The sequence below is a fragment of the Pan troglodytes genome, chromosome 15, assembly GCF_028858775.2.
Source record: "Pan troglodytes isolate AG18354 chromosome 15, NHGRI_mPanTro3-v2.0_pri, whole genome shotgun sequence".
NCBI lineage: Eukaryota > Metazoa > Chordata > Mammalia > Primates > Hominidae > Pan > Pan troglodytes.
Window position 1 is genome coordinate 70429611 of NC_072413.2, and position 19262 is coordinate 70448872.

A 19262-nucleotide genomic window follows, 5' to 3' on the forward strand; every position below is an offset into this window, starting at 1 on the left:
CACGTTCATTCAGGATAGGCCTGTGCCGGAAGAGATGAGAGTTTTGCAAGAACCTATGAGGTCACCTGTGTTGGTCAGCCCTTGTAATTGATGGTAGGGAGCTGATGAGGCCTCCTTCTTCAAGAAATGGTCTGGGGGCCAGGCATGATAAAGCTTCACCTAGCACGTCTCGGGGAAGTCCTCTATAGACACTTCCTAGAAACATGAATATAAGCTCATCCTGCATCATCAGAAGTGAGTGTTTTTTGGACAAGAATGGAATTGTAACTATGGAAGTGTACTGAAGAATGGAAAGAGTTGGTTAGGACAAAAAAAAGTGCCCATATTATCCTGCTCTACAGTGTGGACTGTTTGGAATTAGGATTCTCTTAGGTAAACATGTTTCTTCTGCCACAGTGTTAAACACCCAGGAGGTCTTCAGCTGAAATTGCTTTATCGTTGCAGGTACTGACATTGTGCAGTGGCTTATGAAGAACCTTTCCATTGAGGACCCAGGTACTTGACCTTTGACCCCACCCTTATCTCCCCTGGTATCAGTAAACATCCCATAACCAAGTTCCAAACTAGATTCCCCTGCCCTCCTGAGAACTGGTCTTGTAAATGTGAATTCCAAGACGTGGAATCACTCTATTTACAAATAAAATTAATTTATTTTCTCCACTGAATATTTGTCTTTAAATTTAAATCATGCTTTGAGGAAATGAGCAACTATTTAGAATGCCAAAGAGCCCAATAGAATAATGTGTGAAATGAGTTGAATTCTCGTTAGCTGCAGCAATTAAAGATAAGTTGTAGCACTGTCACTGAACAGCCTTCTAGAGCCAGCTCTTAAAATTAGATTGCCTGATCCACAATTAAGATGTTTAATTATTTGCTAAGACTCCCTCTGTTTTCTGCTTCTGCAAGAAGTGAAGGAATGATTTTTTTTCAACTTTAATTGCTCATTTCAATTAGGAAGACCTTACCAGGAAAACAACAACAAAACCCTGGCCAATAAAACAATTTCCCAGTCTGTCCTCCCACCAGAAAATAGGCAGTAAAATTTATTTTCACAGCGTAATTAGGAAATGGGGGGGTGTTCCAGAAAAATAAAAATTCAAGATAAGTAAAGCTTATTCCCATGTGCTGTCAGTTAATACTTTTCTGAATGTATTACATACTCCTTTGCCTTGATTAACTGAGTATTCTTGATGCCTGAAGGTCACATTTATAAAGATCCACTAATACACTCTGATGTTCTTAATGGACATTGGCGTGATTAGACTTACCTGCCCCAAATTAAATGGCCCTGAACCACAATGCTTTTTGAAGATTTTTTTCAAGTGCCCATTCTGCATCCGTGACCTTCAGCTGTGATTCCCTGCTGGAATCGGTGTGTCAGCTTGGCACTCCTGTATTTTAACCCAACATTTCTAATCTGTTGACTGCAAAACAATACAGTTTCTATGCAGTTTAATTATATACAGTTGTTAGAACTCTGAGTGCCAGAAAAGCAGATCATTCATAGAAGTGGCCCGAGTCTTTTCACCCCCTTGATTAGTGGCTACTCTCACAACTAGTGAAAATTCTTAATTCTAGTCAAGTTCTTGATTCACAGGGAAAAAACTATAAATGCTAACCCTTTGTAAAGGATAGAACCCAAAGCAACTCACTATGTGTTGTCCCTGATGCAGCCTGTACTTCTGAGTGTCCGCTTGGAAAGCCTGGACTGGATCAGCATCTACCTGTTTAGTTACATTTATCTAAAGTCAGTATTTCTTGTGATTATAATGCTAAACTAAGGAACGTGTTTCCTCATGGCCACCTTTTCTCTTCCAAGAGCACTGGTTTCTTTGCCTCCTAAAATAATCGTTGTATTTCTGACATATATTTTATTATTACTATTATGAGAACCCTAAATTGGCGAGCAGTATGTGAGAATGAGCTTCAGGAATCCTCCAGCCCTGGCGTGAGAAGCTTCTGTGAAGGGTCCTGAATGATGAGAGTTATTTCTATGAAAATCTGTTATACTCTGATGCCCTTGGGAAGACATCATGGTATAGGGGCCTGTTTGGGCTTCTGAGAAGTGGCTGAGGAGAAGCTAAGAACAATTTGTCAGCTGGGAATAGTCTAAGGGGGGAGATGAGGCAAACCAAGGCCTTGGGAAACAGTCAGATCCAGCATCTGCCCCTCTCTCCTTTCTTTTTCCCATCAGTCAATTTCCTGTGGTTATTTTTTGGTTTTTGAGGCAAGGTCTCACTCTGTCACCCAGGCTAGAGTGCAGTGGCACGAGCATAGCTCACTGCAGCCTTGACCCCCCTGGCCCAAGCTATCTTCCACCTCAGTCTCCCGAGTAGCTGGGACTACAGGCTCTTAGCACCACACCCAGCTAATTTTTTGTTTTATTTTTTGTAGAGATGGGGATCTCACTGTGTTATCCAGGCTGGTCTTGAACTCCTGACCTCAAACAATTCTTCTGCTTTGGCCTCCCACAATGCTTGGATTACAGGTGTGAGACACTGCACCTGGCCCCATTGGCCAATGTCTAAGCAAAAACATTTTTGCTCAGGGAATGAAGTTAGAGTCTTAGCTCCAAGACTGGTGGCATGAAAGTCACCATCCTACAGGATTTTGTTCTTTCTTCTCTGGGGAAGGAGCAAAAGCTGATGATGAAACTTCTGTTCTAGCTGGACTCATGGTTCTTGAAGCATGTAGACTTTAAAAAGCAAACCGGCCAGACATGGTAGCTCATGCCTGTAATCCCAGCTCTTTGGGAGGCTCAGCTGGGAGGATTGCTTGAGCCCAGGAATTCAAGACCAGCCTGAGCAAGATGGCAAAACCCTACCTCTACCAAAAAAAATAAAAAAAAAAAAATTAGACAGACATGGTGGCATGTGCCTGTGTTTCCAGCTACTTGGGAGGCTGGGGCAGAAGTATCACTTGAGCCCAGGGGTTCAAGTCTGCAATGAGCTGTGATCATGCCACTGCACTCCAGCCTGGGTGACAAGAGTCAGACCTGTCTCTAAAAAAAAAAAAAAAAAATAGCAAATTGGTCATCACTAAGCAAGTAAAATAAAACTCTATTCATTCCAATTCCACAAGTTACATGTATGTTTCTTTCAAAGGAGAATAGGTGGTTCTTAATACGCAAAACATTGTATTGTATTCAACTTCTTGAAAAGTTTGCAAGTAAAGCCAAAACAAACTACTTTAAAAAGTCAGAGCTCGTGAAATTAATAATTGCTAGAGGCTCCCTGAGCACATTAACAATTTCCATGTCCAAAAATTAGTTTTAACCTGTAACAGTACTTTTGGATTTGTGAAAGATTGTGTGTGGTAGAAGCATTGAGGTTTGTTATTTTTTCTTAGCTCTGCTCAGGATAAATCTAAATTCTTAACTTTTTTTTTTTTAATTGAGACAGGGTCTCGCTATGTTGCTCAGGCTGGTCTCAAACTCCTGAGCTCAAGCGATCCGCCTGCCTCTGGATTACAGGCGTGAGCCACCATGCCCGACCTATATTCTCAACTTTCTATGTGCATCTATTTATGGCTGGTGCTAAAGGAACGAAGGAACAGATTGATTGTGGCAAAAATATAAGTATTTCTATCAGGTTAGCCTCTCTCTGTCACTGCCCACTTCAGTGTCCTTCCTCTAATTTTCAAAGGAAGTGAGGTTTTCCTCTCTGTCCATAAGAGAAGGGTGACACCCTTCTCATTCCTGATGGGACTGTCATATTGGGGAACGCACTGGGAGTCCTACGTCTCTATGGGCAGTGAGGCTGCATTCTTACTGCTGGGGATGATGAAACTGGTATGAATCAGAGCTGCCCGCACTTATGGAGTATTTGACCTGTACCAGACAATCACTTCATGTGAAATATCTCACTTAGTTAAATACAGGTTCTTCTATGCCAGAACTTATGCCCTTGACCCTGAAGCCAGACTTTCTTCTGAAGGTCAGGGTGAGGAGGGGTTAAGCCATGTCGGACTCTCAGAGGTGGGATTCAGACAAGTCCCTGACACATAGTTTCCCTTTCCAGCCATTGGCATCTCCCCTCCTCACCCCCACACTGAGCAAGGGCAATTGTATCATCAACACAGACATCTGGGGGTGATGACAGCTGACTTCTGGTCTCCCAGCTTAATTTTCAGCCAAATAACCTGCTTTCTAATTCCTTCTCTCTCTATGCACTGTTCTTACAGTTGAAGCAATACACTTGGGGAGCCTTATCGCTGCCCAGGGCTACATCTTTCCAATCTCAGACCACGTTCTCACCATGAAGGATGATGGCACCTTTTATCGTTTCCAGGTAAGCCTGCTGGCTCCTCCTCCTGAAGAACCTTTTCTTCACAACATCATCTGATCTTAGGTTAGAACTACAAAGAAAACCTAGGGATATCTGAGGGAGTAGCCCTCACTCCTCATCAGCACTGGGAAAGCCAAGAGAACTTTTCTCTGGGCCACTGGGTGACCCACTTAGAGAATAGTAAAAGGCTGTCATTGAGAGCCTACCATGCCCTGGGCACTGCCTTAGTCCCTTGGGCTGCTACAACAAAATACCTAAACTGGTTATCTTATAAACAAACAAACAAAAAATTTACTTCTCATGGTTGTGGAGGCTGGCAAGTCCAAGACCAAGGTGCCAGCAGATTCGGTGTCTGGTGAGGGCCTGCTCTCTGGCTCATAGATGGCACCTTCTAGCTATATCCCCACATGGGAGACAGGACCTGGGGCTTATATCAGACCTCTTTTATAAAGGCACTAATCTCATCTGTGAGGGCTTCAAAGGCCCCACCTCCCAATACCATCACCTTGGGGATTAGGATTTCAACATGTGAATTTGAGGAGGATGCAGACATTCAGACCATGGTAGACACTTTGTACAGATTTCCTCATTTATTCTGAAGAGCACACTTTAGGGGGTAAATAGTACCCATTTTACAGAGGAGAAAACTGAAGTGCTCAAAGAATTAAAGTGTCATTTAGTAAATCCAGGAACAGCCTTCATCTGAACCTAAGTGAGCCTGATAGCACAGACCTTGATCTTTCTACCATCTCATGTTGCCTTCTCGGAGTGAAGTTTCTATTTGCGACCTAATCACCCTCCCCACCCATTTCACACTCCTTCTCCCAGATCCTTCCGTAGAGGGAATGAGGGCAGAGGATATGGGCTTGAATCAAGGTCTAACCAAAGGGTTTGGGAGAAGAGTTCTTCAGACTAGGTTAAAGGGAGGAAAGGAACATGGGCTTAGGTTCCCAGTAAGTTATGCCAGCCTGACTTTTGTACTTAGACTTCTGTTGTCTCAGGATAAGAATATATTGCCCTGTGAACAAAACTTATCATTTTTGCATTTGCTTTGCTTACTTACATTTTGCTTCTCAATGCCTAGGTTAAAATGTTGACTCACCTTAGCTGAATTAGAGAAGAGGAGAGAATTGTGGGGTAGCATCAGCAAGAAGGAGGTGGGGGAGAGCCTGCCATCAGGGAGGCTCCTCCCTGGGTGTGGGAGGGAAGCACAGGCATGGCGCGCCTCTGAGCACTAACACCCATGCTCCTTTGCAGGCTCCGTACTTCTGGCCTTCGAACTGCTGGGAACCTGAAAACACTGACTATGGTGAGAACTGAAGCCACTGGGAACTCTCAACTTCAACACTGTGTGTCACTTCTGGGGGTGCAGAAGACAAATGCTTGGTGTGGGCCATGGTGGTACATGGGGAGGAGGGTCCTTTCTGCTTAGTCCTTTCTCATATTGTTGCTATATAACAAATCTCCTGTTCCACATAACAGAGGAAGGCCCAGCTTACTGAAAGATGTAGTCCTTGGAGGGGAAGCAGGAGAGGGAAGAAAAATCTTATCAAGGGTGGTCAGTATGTTCATCTTGGGGCCATGGAGAACCAGGATCCCACAGCAACACTATGGGATGGTGACTTTTAATTGTTCTTTCCAGGGATAGGGCTTCAGGGAGGGCTGGATCAAGGGGCTACCTCCTCCTGGCCCTTTCTGTTCTCATAGACGTGTCAAAACTTACTAAGAACCTTTTGGTGTTCTTGACAGTTGCAATTTAGAAAAGAGACAGAGACCAGGGAGGAGTATACAGAAGTCACTCTGGACTAGGAAAATAGAGTGGGTGAAGTTGAGAGTTCTGTCTCTCTAGACAGGGACCTACAAGACTTCTGCCAGATATTCTCAGTGGAGATTATTTAATATTCCTATATGCCAATTCTCTGAAGAAGTTTTATTATCGCTATGCTTAAGAGAAAGAACCTGAGGCCCAGAGGGGCCACACCCTCACACTACCACATTGTCTGAATGCTCCCTTGATTATAAGCCTCATGAGGGCAGAGGCTGGTCCAGCTTATGCATTCTCATATCTCCAGGGCATAGCCTATGTCTGAGGCAGAATTAGTGCTCAGTAAATATCCACTGACAGTTCTGGTTCTTTATTGAAGGTGATCAACAGACACTCACTAGAGGGAGCAGAACTTGAACTCAGATCTGAGCGGCTCCAAAACCCATATTTCTTTCACGGTCCCATGTGTGACATGCCTGAAGGTTGTAGCTGCAGCACTGCCCCTTTGCATGCATCCTTGCTGCTGACTCAGCTGCTGTGGCAGTCTGATCTGTGGCTCTCCTTGGGACTGGGACACTCAATGAGACCTGCAGCTTCTTTGCAGAATTGTTTAAGACAAGAAGGCAGATGCAGCTGCGGTGAGTGGGAGGGAGATGTGCAGCTGGGTGGTGATCAGGGGAGCCTGTCTGGGAGACCCCTGGGATAAGATACAACCTTGGAGTCACACGTTTGAGCAAGAGGAAACCAACAACAGGGAGCCAAGCTGAGGCTGGAATACAAGCGAGTTGTACCTACTAAGGCTGGAGTTGTTCCATGGTCAAGTGTGGAGGACGTCAGTCATGCAGAAGGGCAGGCTCTGGGGCTGTCTGCTTGCTATCCACAGGCACCACTGTGGGCCCTCTGACACTGTGCTGCACCCTAACCAATGTGATAAGTGGATCCAGGAAGGCTTCCGACTGCAAGTGAGAGCTGCATTTGACCGCTCATAAAACTAGTGCTTCTGGGGCTGAAAAGACTGCTCATGAAAGCCCAACTCGGAATTTGAATAATTATAGCTCAGTTCCATGCAGCAACGTGTGCCCTTGTGAATGTGAAAACCAGTATTTTTCCAGGCAGTGGAGAGGGTGGGAGGATGGTAAGACCAGATACCTGGGCCCAAGTAAGATTAAAATATTTACTTCCATAAAGCTTAGGGCATCTTATGCTGCATACTAAAGGGCATCATCTCCCTGTTCTACAGGTGTTCTTCATTTTATAATTTTAATTGTGCATCATGAACAGGGAGAGAAATAATAGTTTGTTTCAGGCTCTCATTAAACAAAAATTATTTTAAATTCCTGTGCCTCAATTTATGGCAAATCAGAGGGAGAAATCAAGGTTCAGGATGCACAAGTGTTCACCAGGGACCAGGCATGGTGGTGCATACCTGTAATCCCAGTGACTCGGGAGGCTGAGATGGGAGGATCACTTGAGCCCAGGAGTTCAAAGCTGCAGTGAGCTATGATTGTGCCACTGCCCTCCAGCCTGGGTGATAGAGGAAGACCCTGTCTCTAAAACAAAGAAAAACCAGTACTCCCCAGGGTTTCCAAAGCAGTTTAGTTAGAAAATCAGGATGTATTTATGAAGAGAGAATCCAGCACAATGAGCCCCCAGGATCAACCCGTTCCACTAGCTGGGTGATCTTGGCAAATTACTTAACCTCTCTGTGCCTCAGAGACCTCATATTAAAATTAGAGTAGTAATGGCACTTGTCTCCTAGTGTTTTGTTAGGATTAAATGAAATGCATGTAAGGTTCTCTGAGTTAATACGGGGTGGTTGTTGGTATCACTACTGGGGTGGGGTCGGTATTATTGCCACTGGGATGTTGGTTGATATTATTATGACTGAGGTGACCGTCTCACCAGGAAGCATGTGAAACTGAAGCTAAGAATTCAATATAGTATGATTTGGACTGATGAAGTACCAGAAACTTTCATTCAATCGACAAACGTTTACTGGTCCCTACTCTGTCAAATTCTATGTCGGAGATTTGAATAAGTCACAGCCTTTCCCCCGAAGCATTCCAGGCTGGGAGAGGCAGCATGATGCAGGGAAGAAAGGCATGGTGAGGATCTGGCTTGAGTATTCAAAGGTTTTATGTGATGAATGACTGAGAAGGCTGAATAGCTTGGGAGGGGCAGGTTTATAAAAAGGCCTTGGCAGTCAAGTAGAGACATTTAGAATGGATTCAGCAGTTTGGGGAAGCTATTGTGGGTCCCCAACAATGAACACACTTTCCCAAGTTTTTTCCCTACTTGGGAAAAAATTGGTTCATCTATAAGATGGGGGTAATAACAGAACCCACCTAGTAGGGTTATTATGAGGATTAAGTAAGTGGACTGTGGAAGATTAAGTAAGGGCTGTGACTTAGTCAAATAGTTCCTGATATTCAGTGGGCTCAATGGAAGCAGTAGCTGCTACGATGGTGATTTTTCCAGCACCTAAAATGGTACTTGGCCTATAGGAGACACTCAGTACATTTTTGAATGAGTGACTGAATTAGTAAATGGATCGGTGAATGTCACAGAGGAAACTCTGCACTGGTCCTCGATTCTAATTCCATCTCCATCACTAACTAGCCCTTGGGTCCATCACTTCATTTCTCTGGGCCTTTAGTTTCCCCATCTGTAAATGAGGGGCCTGTACTTGATGGTTGCCAAGGTTACCTCCAGTCTAAAATTCTTTGGTTCTAAAAAGTCATCAGAAAGTATGAGGAAAATAGAGAAATAAGTGAGTTATAGGTTCCCTAGTTTAGGAGATTGAGGTACATAATGATGTTGCTAGTAAAGGCAGAAAGTAAAGAAAGGGGTCAGTTTCTTCAGTACATTGAAATTCGATAAGCTCAATATTTTTTAAGAAATTTAATTGCACATATAGTACATGAATGTGTTCCCTTTATACAATTTTTAAATATGTCCCAGTTTTGTGTGGTGACACATGGTGAACTTGAGATGGCAGTGGATTTATCTGAGTGAGATGTGAGATATAGGTAAGGGTGGAATGCCAGATGTAAGGACAAGGAAATAGAAATTTTTCGGTAAGAAATTAAATATCCAAGAGAAACCAATATCTGAGCTTAAGACAGTTCTTCCAGATGCCCTCTTGTAGGGCTGGCTATTGTCACCAGTAGTCACTAGAGTCGGTTGGAAGTTAGAGCAAGCCCTGGTGAGGGCACTCTGGGATGCAGACAAGCCCCAGGGAGTTCTGTGCCAAGAACAGCCACATCCCACCTTCCTCTTTGTGGTGAAAAGATTCCTTGTGTGACTTTAGGCACAGGGACATTAGTTAGTAGCATGTGACCCTGTGACTCATGGCCATCAGGAGTGGCCCCAGCTCTGCATTCCATGCATGATACCTCACTTCACAACCCCGCTGTCCCATTTTGACCCCGCTGTCCCATTTGGACATTTCTTGGGATGACTCTGCCTGCGTAAAACCCATAGTCAAATCCAGGTTAGCCTTTTCTGAGTTTTACATTTGGCCAATGCAAAATCCTGTCCAGGGCAGCATTGTCAAAGCAGCTGCCACCTCCACTGACCTGCACTGCTCAAAGGTAATCATGACCTGGCCCAGTCGAGCTGGTGACATGTCAAGCTTCCTGCCTGAGGTTGTCCCTAATTCTGCCAGGGGTCCAAGAGACTGAAGGAGGTACTTTGTGATAGATCGGACACCCCTTTATCAGACACAGTGAAGCACTATAGCTGCTTGGTTCATTGGAAAAGTTGGTAAGTAGAAAAGCATTTTTAAAACGACATATGCACACCTTAAGCACCTCATGTAAAGGTAAGATATACAAAGGAACACTCATTTGACAGCCTTGTGAGGTAGGACCAAAGTGTTCTCTTTGATAATGAGCTGAATAATTTTAGTTTCTTAAATCAACCACACTCAAAATAAACTACCCTGTTTTGGTGTCTTTAAAGTGCATCAAGAATGTAAAGACATTTTTGTAGTCTTTTGTATATTGGCCCCTCCTAGATTTTTATTATTTTTCTTACTTTTTTCCTGTTATCTCACCTCTATCAAATTCACCAGCAATTGCCTTAGCTGACTCTCCTTCATTAAATTGTTCCAAACCATTCAATTGAGTTTTCATAGAAGCAACACTCTCTCTCTCTTTTCACATTAATTTCATTGAGACGTGTAATATTTAGTGAACTTGTGTGATTAAAATAACAGATGTGCCTGATATAAGCAGATTTGGGAACAACCACAACTGATTCTTATGAGCACACAATTCGCCGGGTGGAAGCAGAAGTGTGGGCATGCCAGAGGGTAGGCTGCTAGCTTCCAGGCTCCAAAATGTCATAGGTATCAGTAAATTTTTCAGAACAAATGAAGGAAGTTGGTTGATCCAGCAAAGAGTTGACTAGAGATCTCTTAGTAAAGAGATCTTGTTGTCCAACAACAAAATGATCACAGGTTCTCTCTGGCCCTCCCTCTTGATCATTCTGTTGTTCATTTATTTATGCCATTCATCTACTGTTTTCCCTGGATTGTTCCACTTGGCTCTGGAGAAGGAGGAAGACATTGAAGAAGGAAAGGTAGGGAGAAGAAGTGATGATGAAGGCCATGTTTGAGGAAGAAACAGGGAAACCAGGGGCCAAGAACCTTTCCTTAGCCTGAGTTGAGAGACCTAAATTGTCTTCCCTTTCCATAGCCTTTTTACTGCACCTGGCAAGACAGGCTATGGTGCTAGCAACAGGGATGAAAGCTGAGCAGGACATAGCCTCTGCCCTTAAAGAGACTTCAGCCTAGAGCAGGGGACAGTCTAGTAAATACAGGATTTCAGTGCAATGGAATTTAGTTCCATGGTCAAGGACATGTAGATGCTGTCTGAAACACCAACTTGGGTCTTCAAAGATTAGTGAGAGGTTGCCAGATAGAGGGAAGGAGAGAAGAGAGAAAGACTTTCCTCAAAAAGGACACATATGCAAAAGAATGAAGCTGAAAAGAGTTTGGTGGCCTCACAGTGCCTGCATGAGGGAGAAGAAGTTGATGAGATAAGCAGTGAGCAGATCATAAAGAACCATATTTGCCACCCTAACGAGCCCAACCTTACTTCTGAGGCCATTGAGGACTCAAGGCAGAGCTTTTAGGCACTGGAGTAATGTGGTCATGTTTGTGAAATATCACTCTGAGTGTAGGATGTTCAGGGTGAAGCAGAGTGAGGAGGAAGAAGGGGAGTTGTCAGGATTGGAATATGGAGGAGTCCTCATTTGATCATGACTACGAAAGGATTTATAGAGGTCAGGGGTCATGAGGTCCACTTAGGAAACATATTTTTCCCAGGACAGTGCTGGGCACATAGCAAGGGTGGGTGGGCGGGCTGTCTGGATGGATGGATGGATGGATGGATGGATGGATGGATGGATGGATGGATGAATGGGTGGATGGGTAGATGGATGGATGGATGGATGGATGGGTGGGTGGATGGGTGGATGGATGGATGGATGGATGGATGGATGGATGGGTGGGTGGATGGGTGGATGGATGGATGGGTGAATGGGTGAATGGATGGACAGATGGATGGATGGGCTTATAATTCCATTGTGCTGCTGGTTTTGTACATGTTGTCATTTCCTTTCTTCCCTCAGCCATCTATCTCTGTAAGAGGACAATGCAAAATAAAGCAAGGCTGGAACTGGCAGATTATGAAGCAGTAAGTATGATTATTTTCCAGGATAGATATGAGAAGAGAGTAAAATCATATCTGCAGCTCCATCTAAGTTTATTTTTTTTTCTTTTGTCCCCCTTTCGTCCCTTTCAGACAGTGGAAGGGAAGTATCTTCTATTTCTCCTCCTTTGTTCTCAGCTCCTCTGACCATCACAATAAGATGGTATTTTTACATAAATAACTCTTAAAACTCAACAATAAAAAAATAAGCAACTCAACTTAAAAATAGGCAAATGACTTAACAGATATTTTACCAAAGAGGACACAAGGATGATAAATAAACCCATGAAAAGATGTCCAATATTATTAGCCATTTAGGAAATGCAGATTAAATCCATGGTGAGATACCATTACATACCTATTAGAATGGCCAAAATAAAAAATACTGATGATACCAAGTGATGGTGAGGAAGTAGAACAACTGGAACTCTCCGCTTTGCTAGTGGTAATGCAAAATGGTACAGCCACTCTAGAAAATAGCTTGGCAGTTTCTTATAAAGTTAAATATACACTTACCGTATAACCAAGCAATCCCACTTGTATATACATACCCTAGAGAAATCAGAACTCATGTTCACACAAACACCTATAAACTAATGTTCATACAAGCTTAATCTGTGATAACCAAAAGCTGAAAACAACCCAAATGCACTTTAACAGTTGAATGGTTAAACTAACTGTGGTACATCCATACAATAGAATACTACTATGCAGTAAAAAGGAATGAACCACTTGAATGAGTACCAAGAACATTATGTTGGGTGAAAGAAACCAATCTCAGGCCAGCCATTCCATTTATAGGACATTCTTTAAAAGATAAAACTATCATGATGAAAAGCAGATCAATGATTGCTAGCGGTTATGGATGGGGTAGGGAATTTTTGGAAGGTGATGGAACTGTTCTGTATCCTGATCATGGTGGTGGTTGTATGAATCTATACATGTGTTAAAATTTACAGAATTGTACAGAAGGAAAAAAGTCAAATTTACTACATAATAACATTTTAAATTAAAATTTTAAATTGCACCTTTATACCCACTCTCCTGTGCTTAGTAACAGAGGCAGAATCTGAGGGTAAAATTCAATTCAGTAAATAAGACAAGATGTATGTCACATGAGGTATCTACTTCCCAGCTTTCTTACCTTCCTCCTCTATCTTTCTTCATAAGATGAGACTTCTTGCAAAAATTAGAGGCCCCACCACCAAACTTGGGTCCATTCCCATTTGACAGAGCCCAGAAACCAAAGCACTTGAAAACTCATAGATCATTTAATTTTTTTTTTAACTTTTGGTTGCAAAATTTTTCCCCCAAACTGAACTTTACATGGGTCACAGAGAATGGGAGAAACTGGCTAAACTTTCTTATACCTTCTACTTCCCTCTCCCTATATGTCTTCCAAAGGATGTGCTGCTGAGCCATGAATGACTGAAGGGCCAGCAGCTATGGAAGGAGGGGCAACATTAAGGGCGGCAGAGAATCCTTCCCTGGATAGTCCAGCATTAACAGCATCTTCAGACCCACCCACCTCCAAAGCCCTTCCTGCTTTTACTGCCTCAGTCTTTCAAAACAAGTGTGAGGCCCCACTCTGCCAGGCCTTACCTCTCCTAGGTTCATGTTCCCAAGCCTACCAAGCCTACCAAGCCTACCAAGCCAGCTGGGCCATCGCTCCCCTCTCTACAGCCCAAGTGTGAATGCACATGCCATTGGGGAGCAGGACGTGTGCATGGTCCTTCACCTCTTTGATCCCACTGGCATTGTGGACCTGTGAATGGGGTGCAGGGGACCAGAAGAGGAAGAAGCAGTGCAGCAGTTTTTCCAGAGCCCTCGGGACCTGGCTAGAGTTTGCATTATCAGATGATCATATGTTGGAATATTATGATCTCCCCAGATAAACCTTGGCCTGGTTGTTCTGTGGCTCTGGACATCCTGGGAGCCCAGTCATGCCCCTGTCTGCCCCAATGCCCAGCAATCACAGCACCCCTCCTTCAAAAGACTGCTGTTGTACTCTTTGTGCGCCCAGTGCAAGTAGCTTTGACATGATGACATTACCTCCTTAACACAACCTTGAGGAAAGGCCCAGACAGTAGAAGCCTGGGGCCCCTCCCTCCTGTGTGTCTCTTCCCCATATTTTCAATGTTTTAGAAAAAGGTCCCATACAGAAATCAGACAGCATCAACTCCTGCTGTATTTGATTCAATTTCTCTTCTCTTGTCCCTTAATGTTCTGCTCTGGTATTTGTAAAGAATATGGCATTGAGGCCACGTATGGTGGCTCATGCCTGTAATCCCCAAGGCGGGCAGATCATGAGGTCAGGAGATCGAGACCATCCAGGCTAACATGCTTAAACCCGTCTCTACTAAAAATACAAAAAAATAGCCAGGCCTAGTGGCACACGCCTGTAGATCCAGCTACTCAGGAGGCTGAGGCAGGAAAATCCCTTGAACCTGGGAGGCGGAGGTTGTGAGTCAAGATCGTGCCACTGCACTCCAGCCTGGGCAACAGAGCAAGACTCCGTCTCAAAAAAAAAAAAAAAAAAAAAAAAGAATATGGCATTGAGATGTGCTCTCAGGTTGAAGTTCTGCACAAAAATGATTCAAAACCAAAAAAGCATTTTGCTTCCAAAATGCAATAATTTTTTAATGAATTTTCTGATTACATATTCTTTTTACAAAACCAAAAATTCAAACAGCAAAGAAAGGAGAGAATATAACCTGTGACTCCCCCCCACCTAAGTTTTTTCTATGCATACATTTTTTTCTTTACAAAACTATATCAGACTCATAACATAAACATTCTTGTGGCAGCTGCTTCTCTTTCCCCAGTCATTATACTGTAGGTATCTCGGGGTCCTTACCATGTCAGTAACTATAATCTACGTTATTGTGTTTAATGGCTGCCTAGAATTCTATGCTATGACTGTGTCACAGTTGATTGACATTTAGGCATTGCCAGTTTTGCTTCCTATGAGCAGTGGAAGAGTCAAAAAGACAGTTTTTAGAAGTACTTGCACACCAAGCCTGGGTGATAACTGTGAGCTCATGTGTGGTACTCTCCCACTGAAGCTCTTTTATATTAATAATCCATTAATGAGGGTAATCAATTCGTGTTGGCATGAGCTCTATGAAAATACATAGCATGATATGGGCTCCAGCCTTGCATTCATCAGAATTAGGAGGATCATTAGGGCGCCTGTCAAACTCCCCTCCTTGCCGCCCATCCTCATGTTCCATTAGGTAACTCTACAGACTTAGAGAAAATACTTTTCTTTTTCTCTAACGGCAGCCCTCAATGACTTTTCTTTCTGTTTTGGGCTTTTTCTTTCATGAACATCACAAACGTAGACACTCCGTTTGGGGCACTTTTTTTTTTTTTTTTTTTTTTTGAAACAGAGTTTCATTCTTGTTGCCCAGGCTGCAGTGCAGTGGCAGGATCTCGGCTCACTGCAACCTCCCCACCTCCCGGGTTCAAGCGACTCTCCTCCCTCAGTCTCCCAAATAGTTGGGATTACAGGCACCTGCCACCATGCCCAGCTAATTTCTGTAATTTTAGTAGAGATGGGGTTTCACCCTGTTGACCAGGCTGGTCTGGAACTCCTGACCTCAGGTGACCCACCCACCTCGGTCTCCCAAAATGCTGCGATTACAGGTGTGAGTTACCACACTCAGCCTCGGCCACTTTGAATCCTGACATTAGAAAAAGCATGAAAGCCAGGTCCCTTTGGTTCTCCTTTCCTGTGTCCTTCCCAGCTCCCCACTGGAAGAGGAGTCCTGAGAAATCCAGCCTTTGGTTTTGCTCCTGGAGATACCAGCAGGTGGCAAAGACTCGTTAATTCCCCAATAGCCACAGACAATTTTCCCTATTTTCAGCAACCTTTGAAACAAGTGCTGTGTGAGTTGCCTTCTTGTAAAACACATATGAAGATAGCAATCAGGTGAACCATAGAGACTTCAGACTTAATGGGTGTGTAAATGAATATTAATAGTTCAGCTCTGTACAGCAGAGTCTGGTGCAAAGTCAAATTGGATACATGTCCAGGGGATTTAAAGCAGGTCTTGCTATTTTGTTGGAAGTAACCAAAATTGATGGATGCCTTATAATAAGCATAGGTGTCGATGTGCTAATTTACGATGATTAATGCCTTCTTGTTGATTTTCATTTCTCATTAGGAAAACTTAGCAAGACTCCAGAGGGCCTTTGCAAGGAAGTGGGAATTCATCTTTATGCAAGCAGAAGCACAAGTCAAGTAGGTGAACTTGATAGAGACCTTTTCAGAGAGGAAAAGACTCTGGAATTTGGAAATGGTGTGAAGGTGGGATTGTCAAAGTGAAGTTTCCAGATGGCGTTAGTATTTCTATTAGGGCCTGAGAGCAACTGAGTAGAAATTAAGGTCAGGATGGATAAGTTTCGTCTTCATAACCAATGTTACTCTAAAACAATTTCAGAAATGTATGTTTCAGCAGACAAGGGAGATCCTCCCAAAGGTAGAACTCTGGTTATAAGAAGGTGTACCTATTTCCCCAAGAGATTTCCAGTTATTTTCTGTGTTCAAAGGCTGAAATCCCATTTTACCCGTTGGACTGGAGATTTTGTCTTCATGGGAAAACAGGTTGGAGTTTTAGGAAGAACAACAAGTAGCCCCTGTCTTCTTTTCCCTGACAGGGGTGGAGTTTAGAACCAACAGAAAAAGAAGGCACAGAAGTCAGACAGTTGGAGTCCAAAATATCAGATTATTACATTAATTAAAAGCAAGAGTAAGGCTGGGCATGGTGGCTCATGCCTGTAATCCCAGCACTTTGTGAGACCGAGGGGGTGTGGATCACCTGAGGTCAGGAGTTCGAGACCAACCTGACTAACATGGTGAAACCCTGTCTCTACTAAAAATACAAAATTAGCTGGGCATAGTGGTACATGCCTGTAATCCCAGCTACTCAGGAGGCTGAGGCAGGAGAATTGCTTGAACCCGGGAAGTGGAGGTTGCAGTGAGCTGAGATCATGACATTGCACTCCAGCCTGGGCAACAAGAGCAAAACTCCATCTCAAAAAAAAAAAAAACAAGATTATAGGGCATGACATTGGATATGTGGCCCCAGGTGCAAATTATACCTGCCCTTCCTGTACAGACGTGTGTATCTATAGGCCTCCTCTCCCCAGCATCTCCACCCCACCCCACCAGGGCAGAGGTGACTCCTGTAAGTTTTCTGCATGCAGAGAGCAGCTATCCTGAGCACAGGCTGACCCAGATGGGGGCCCAGAGAGGGAGAGTCTGAACTTCCTCAATTTCTTCTTTCAAGTCTACCAATTAGTTAAGTCATTTTTCCTCCACAAAGGACAAGAGATGAAAGGAAGAAAAAAGTTGGAAGGGTTTTTCCCAGGTTTTTTTCTCCTGGATACATAGTGGACATTTCTTCCTCTCTAAGGAAACATGAGGAATGGGTACTCTGTGTTCCCCACCCCACAAACATGGTTGTCAACCAGATCCATTTAATTCTGGGAAACAGAATGATTGGATCTGGATCTCCCCTGTCCTTCCCAGGGATGATGTCTAGGTTAGCCAGGATGGTTAGTTAACAGGAGAAGTGGGACAGGAGCAGGAAAGGGATGCTAAGCTGGGAGAATGGGACTATGTTTCCTCTGGGTACCACCTGCATGTGAGCAGCCACTTAGTCTTCAGAGCAACATTCCTGGGCGGTGTTGCAGCCCATGGCCTGGAGCCGGGTCTCAGGCTGTGTGGGTGTAGACTCATCACAGCTATGGTCACAGTTGGAAGTGACCTGAGGCCATCTGGTCCAGTGGCCTGTACACTGCCATTGCTGTGAACCTCCCCCCACAGTCTCTGCCTTTCTCCTGTCCATGATGCCAGCCACCTCCTGACCACCCAGCAGCCCCCCGGGGATAGGCGGGTACCAGGCACTGGGTGCCCCCGAAGAGGTGCAGGTGGGAGAGTAGGTAGGATGGAGGCTGGGATTCAACTGGACTAAGGCAGAATTATGCCTGTGTACTCAGAAGCCACTGGAAAGCAAAGAGGAACGCTAATTTGTTCTTCCAGAATCAAACAGCATCACAAGTTATAAACAGAGGGGAAATTGTTACTTCATAAATACATGGTATTTCTCGATTAACTTTTTTGATTAACTCTGTGATTACATTATAATTGTGGGCCACCTAAGTACACAGTAATTATCACAAAAATCACAGGGTGATTATGGGTTTATTTCAGTCCAGTAAAGTAAAGCGTTCCCAAGAGAGCCGAGACCTAGGAGTTACACGGCAATTAATCTGAGTTGCTTTTTACTTGAAATAAAATGAAGTAATACATGCTTTTTTAAGAAAAAAAAAGAAAAAGAAAGAAAAAGAAAAAACCTCTTATCTGTGCTGCAGATCAGAACAAGAATCTGTCTTTGTCACCTGCAATTTCCCTCTTGCAATTTGTGCCTCCCCCAGCTGAGGCCAGTGATATTTGCCTCCTGGATCTTGTCTCATTCTAGGGCCATTATTCTGCCTTTAGAAAGCCAGATGGTGTAAGTGACTTATAAAACACATAATTGCAGCATTTTAAAGACATTTATTTCTACTGATTCTAAATCTAAAGCAAACTTTCAAATTTGAACATGGAACACTGGCAAGATGGTGGTTACATTCCATCTTATAATTTGTATATGCAGTATCCTTTTTGATAAGGGGGCATATCAATGGATAATTCAGTTTTTAATAATCCAAATCTTAATACTTCAGATGAACAGCTGCATTCTTATTCTTCCCTTAGGCCACCATGTTCATTACACATGTATGGCAATCTGTAATCTAGCCTAAAACAAGTTCTCTTACCATGTGTGGAATTCCTGAGGTTTTCGGGGGGGGAATTATACACCCCTATTTCACAGCTCTGCAGAGAGCAGGCACCATGCAGGTACCAATGGCCTTGTGTTCACTTAGCCCCTAGAAACAGGAGCAAACGCTGGAGCAGGTGTCAGAAGGGAAAACAGAATACAGAGCTGCTTATTTCCTTCCTCTCTTTACTCTTTCAGGATTGACCGGAAAAAAGACAAGACAGAAAGGAAAATTTTGGATAGTCAAGAACGAGCCTTTTGGGATGTCCACAGGCCTGTGGTGAGAAAGCGCTACTCAATTCTCTAGATTTTTTTTTCTTAATTGTTCATTTTTATCTCTATAAAGAAAAGACCGTCTTTAGCCACCAGGTGTCTCATTCTTAAGAAAATCGCTCAGCTTTGTGGAACTGGTTTCGCCATTCATTTATATAATCTCAGTAAATTTTCTGGAATATATGTAAGTTCCACCTTTTAAAAATTATTCATTCGGCCGGGCACGGCGGCTCACGCCTGTAATCCCAGCGCTTTGGGAGGCCGAGGTGGGTGGATCACGAGGTCAGTCGATCAAGACCATCCTGGCTAACACGGTGAAACCCCGTCGCTACTAAAAATACAAAAAAATTCGCCGGGCGTGGTGGCAGGCACCTGTAGTCCCAGCGACTCG

At 43.7% G+C, this 19262-nt stretch overlaps 1 protein-coding gene across 11 annotated transcripts in view; it reads left to right on the forward strand.

Moving 5' to 3' along the window:
* Nucleotides 1-19262, forward strand: part of RGS6 (regulator of G protein signaling 6) — a 631284-nt gene that overhangs the window by 522123 nt on the left and 89899 nt on the right. For all 11 annotated transcript variants that reach the window (XM_063793003.1, XM_016926311.4, XM_016926310.4 and 8 more), the window contains exons 4-9: nucleotides 445-495; nucleotides 4183-4289; nucleotides 5544-5595; nucleotides 11689-11753; nucleotides 15938-16014; nucleotides 18797-18878. In XM_063793003.1, the coding sequence (XP_063649073.1) occupies nucleotides 445-495; nucleotides 4183-4289; nucleotides 5544-5595; nucleotides 11689-11753; nucleotides 15938-16014; nucleotides 18797-18878 (434 nt within the window). The remainder of the gene's footprint in view (nucleotides 1-444; nucleotides 496-4182; nucleotides 4290-5543; nucleotides 5596-11688; nucleotides 11754-15937; nucleotides 16015-18796; nucleotides 18879-19262) is intronic.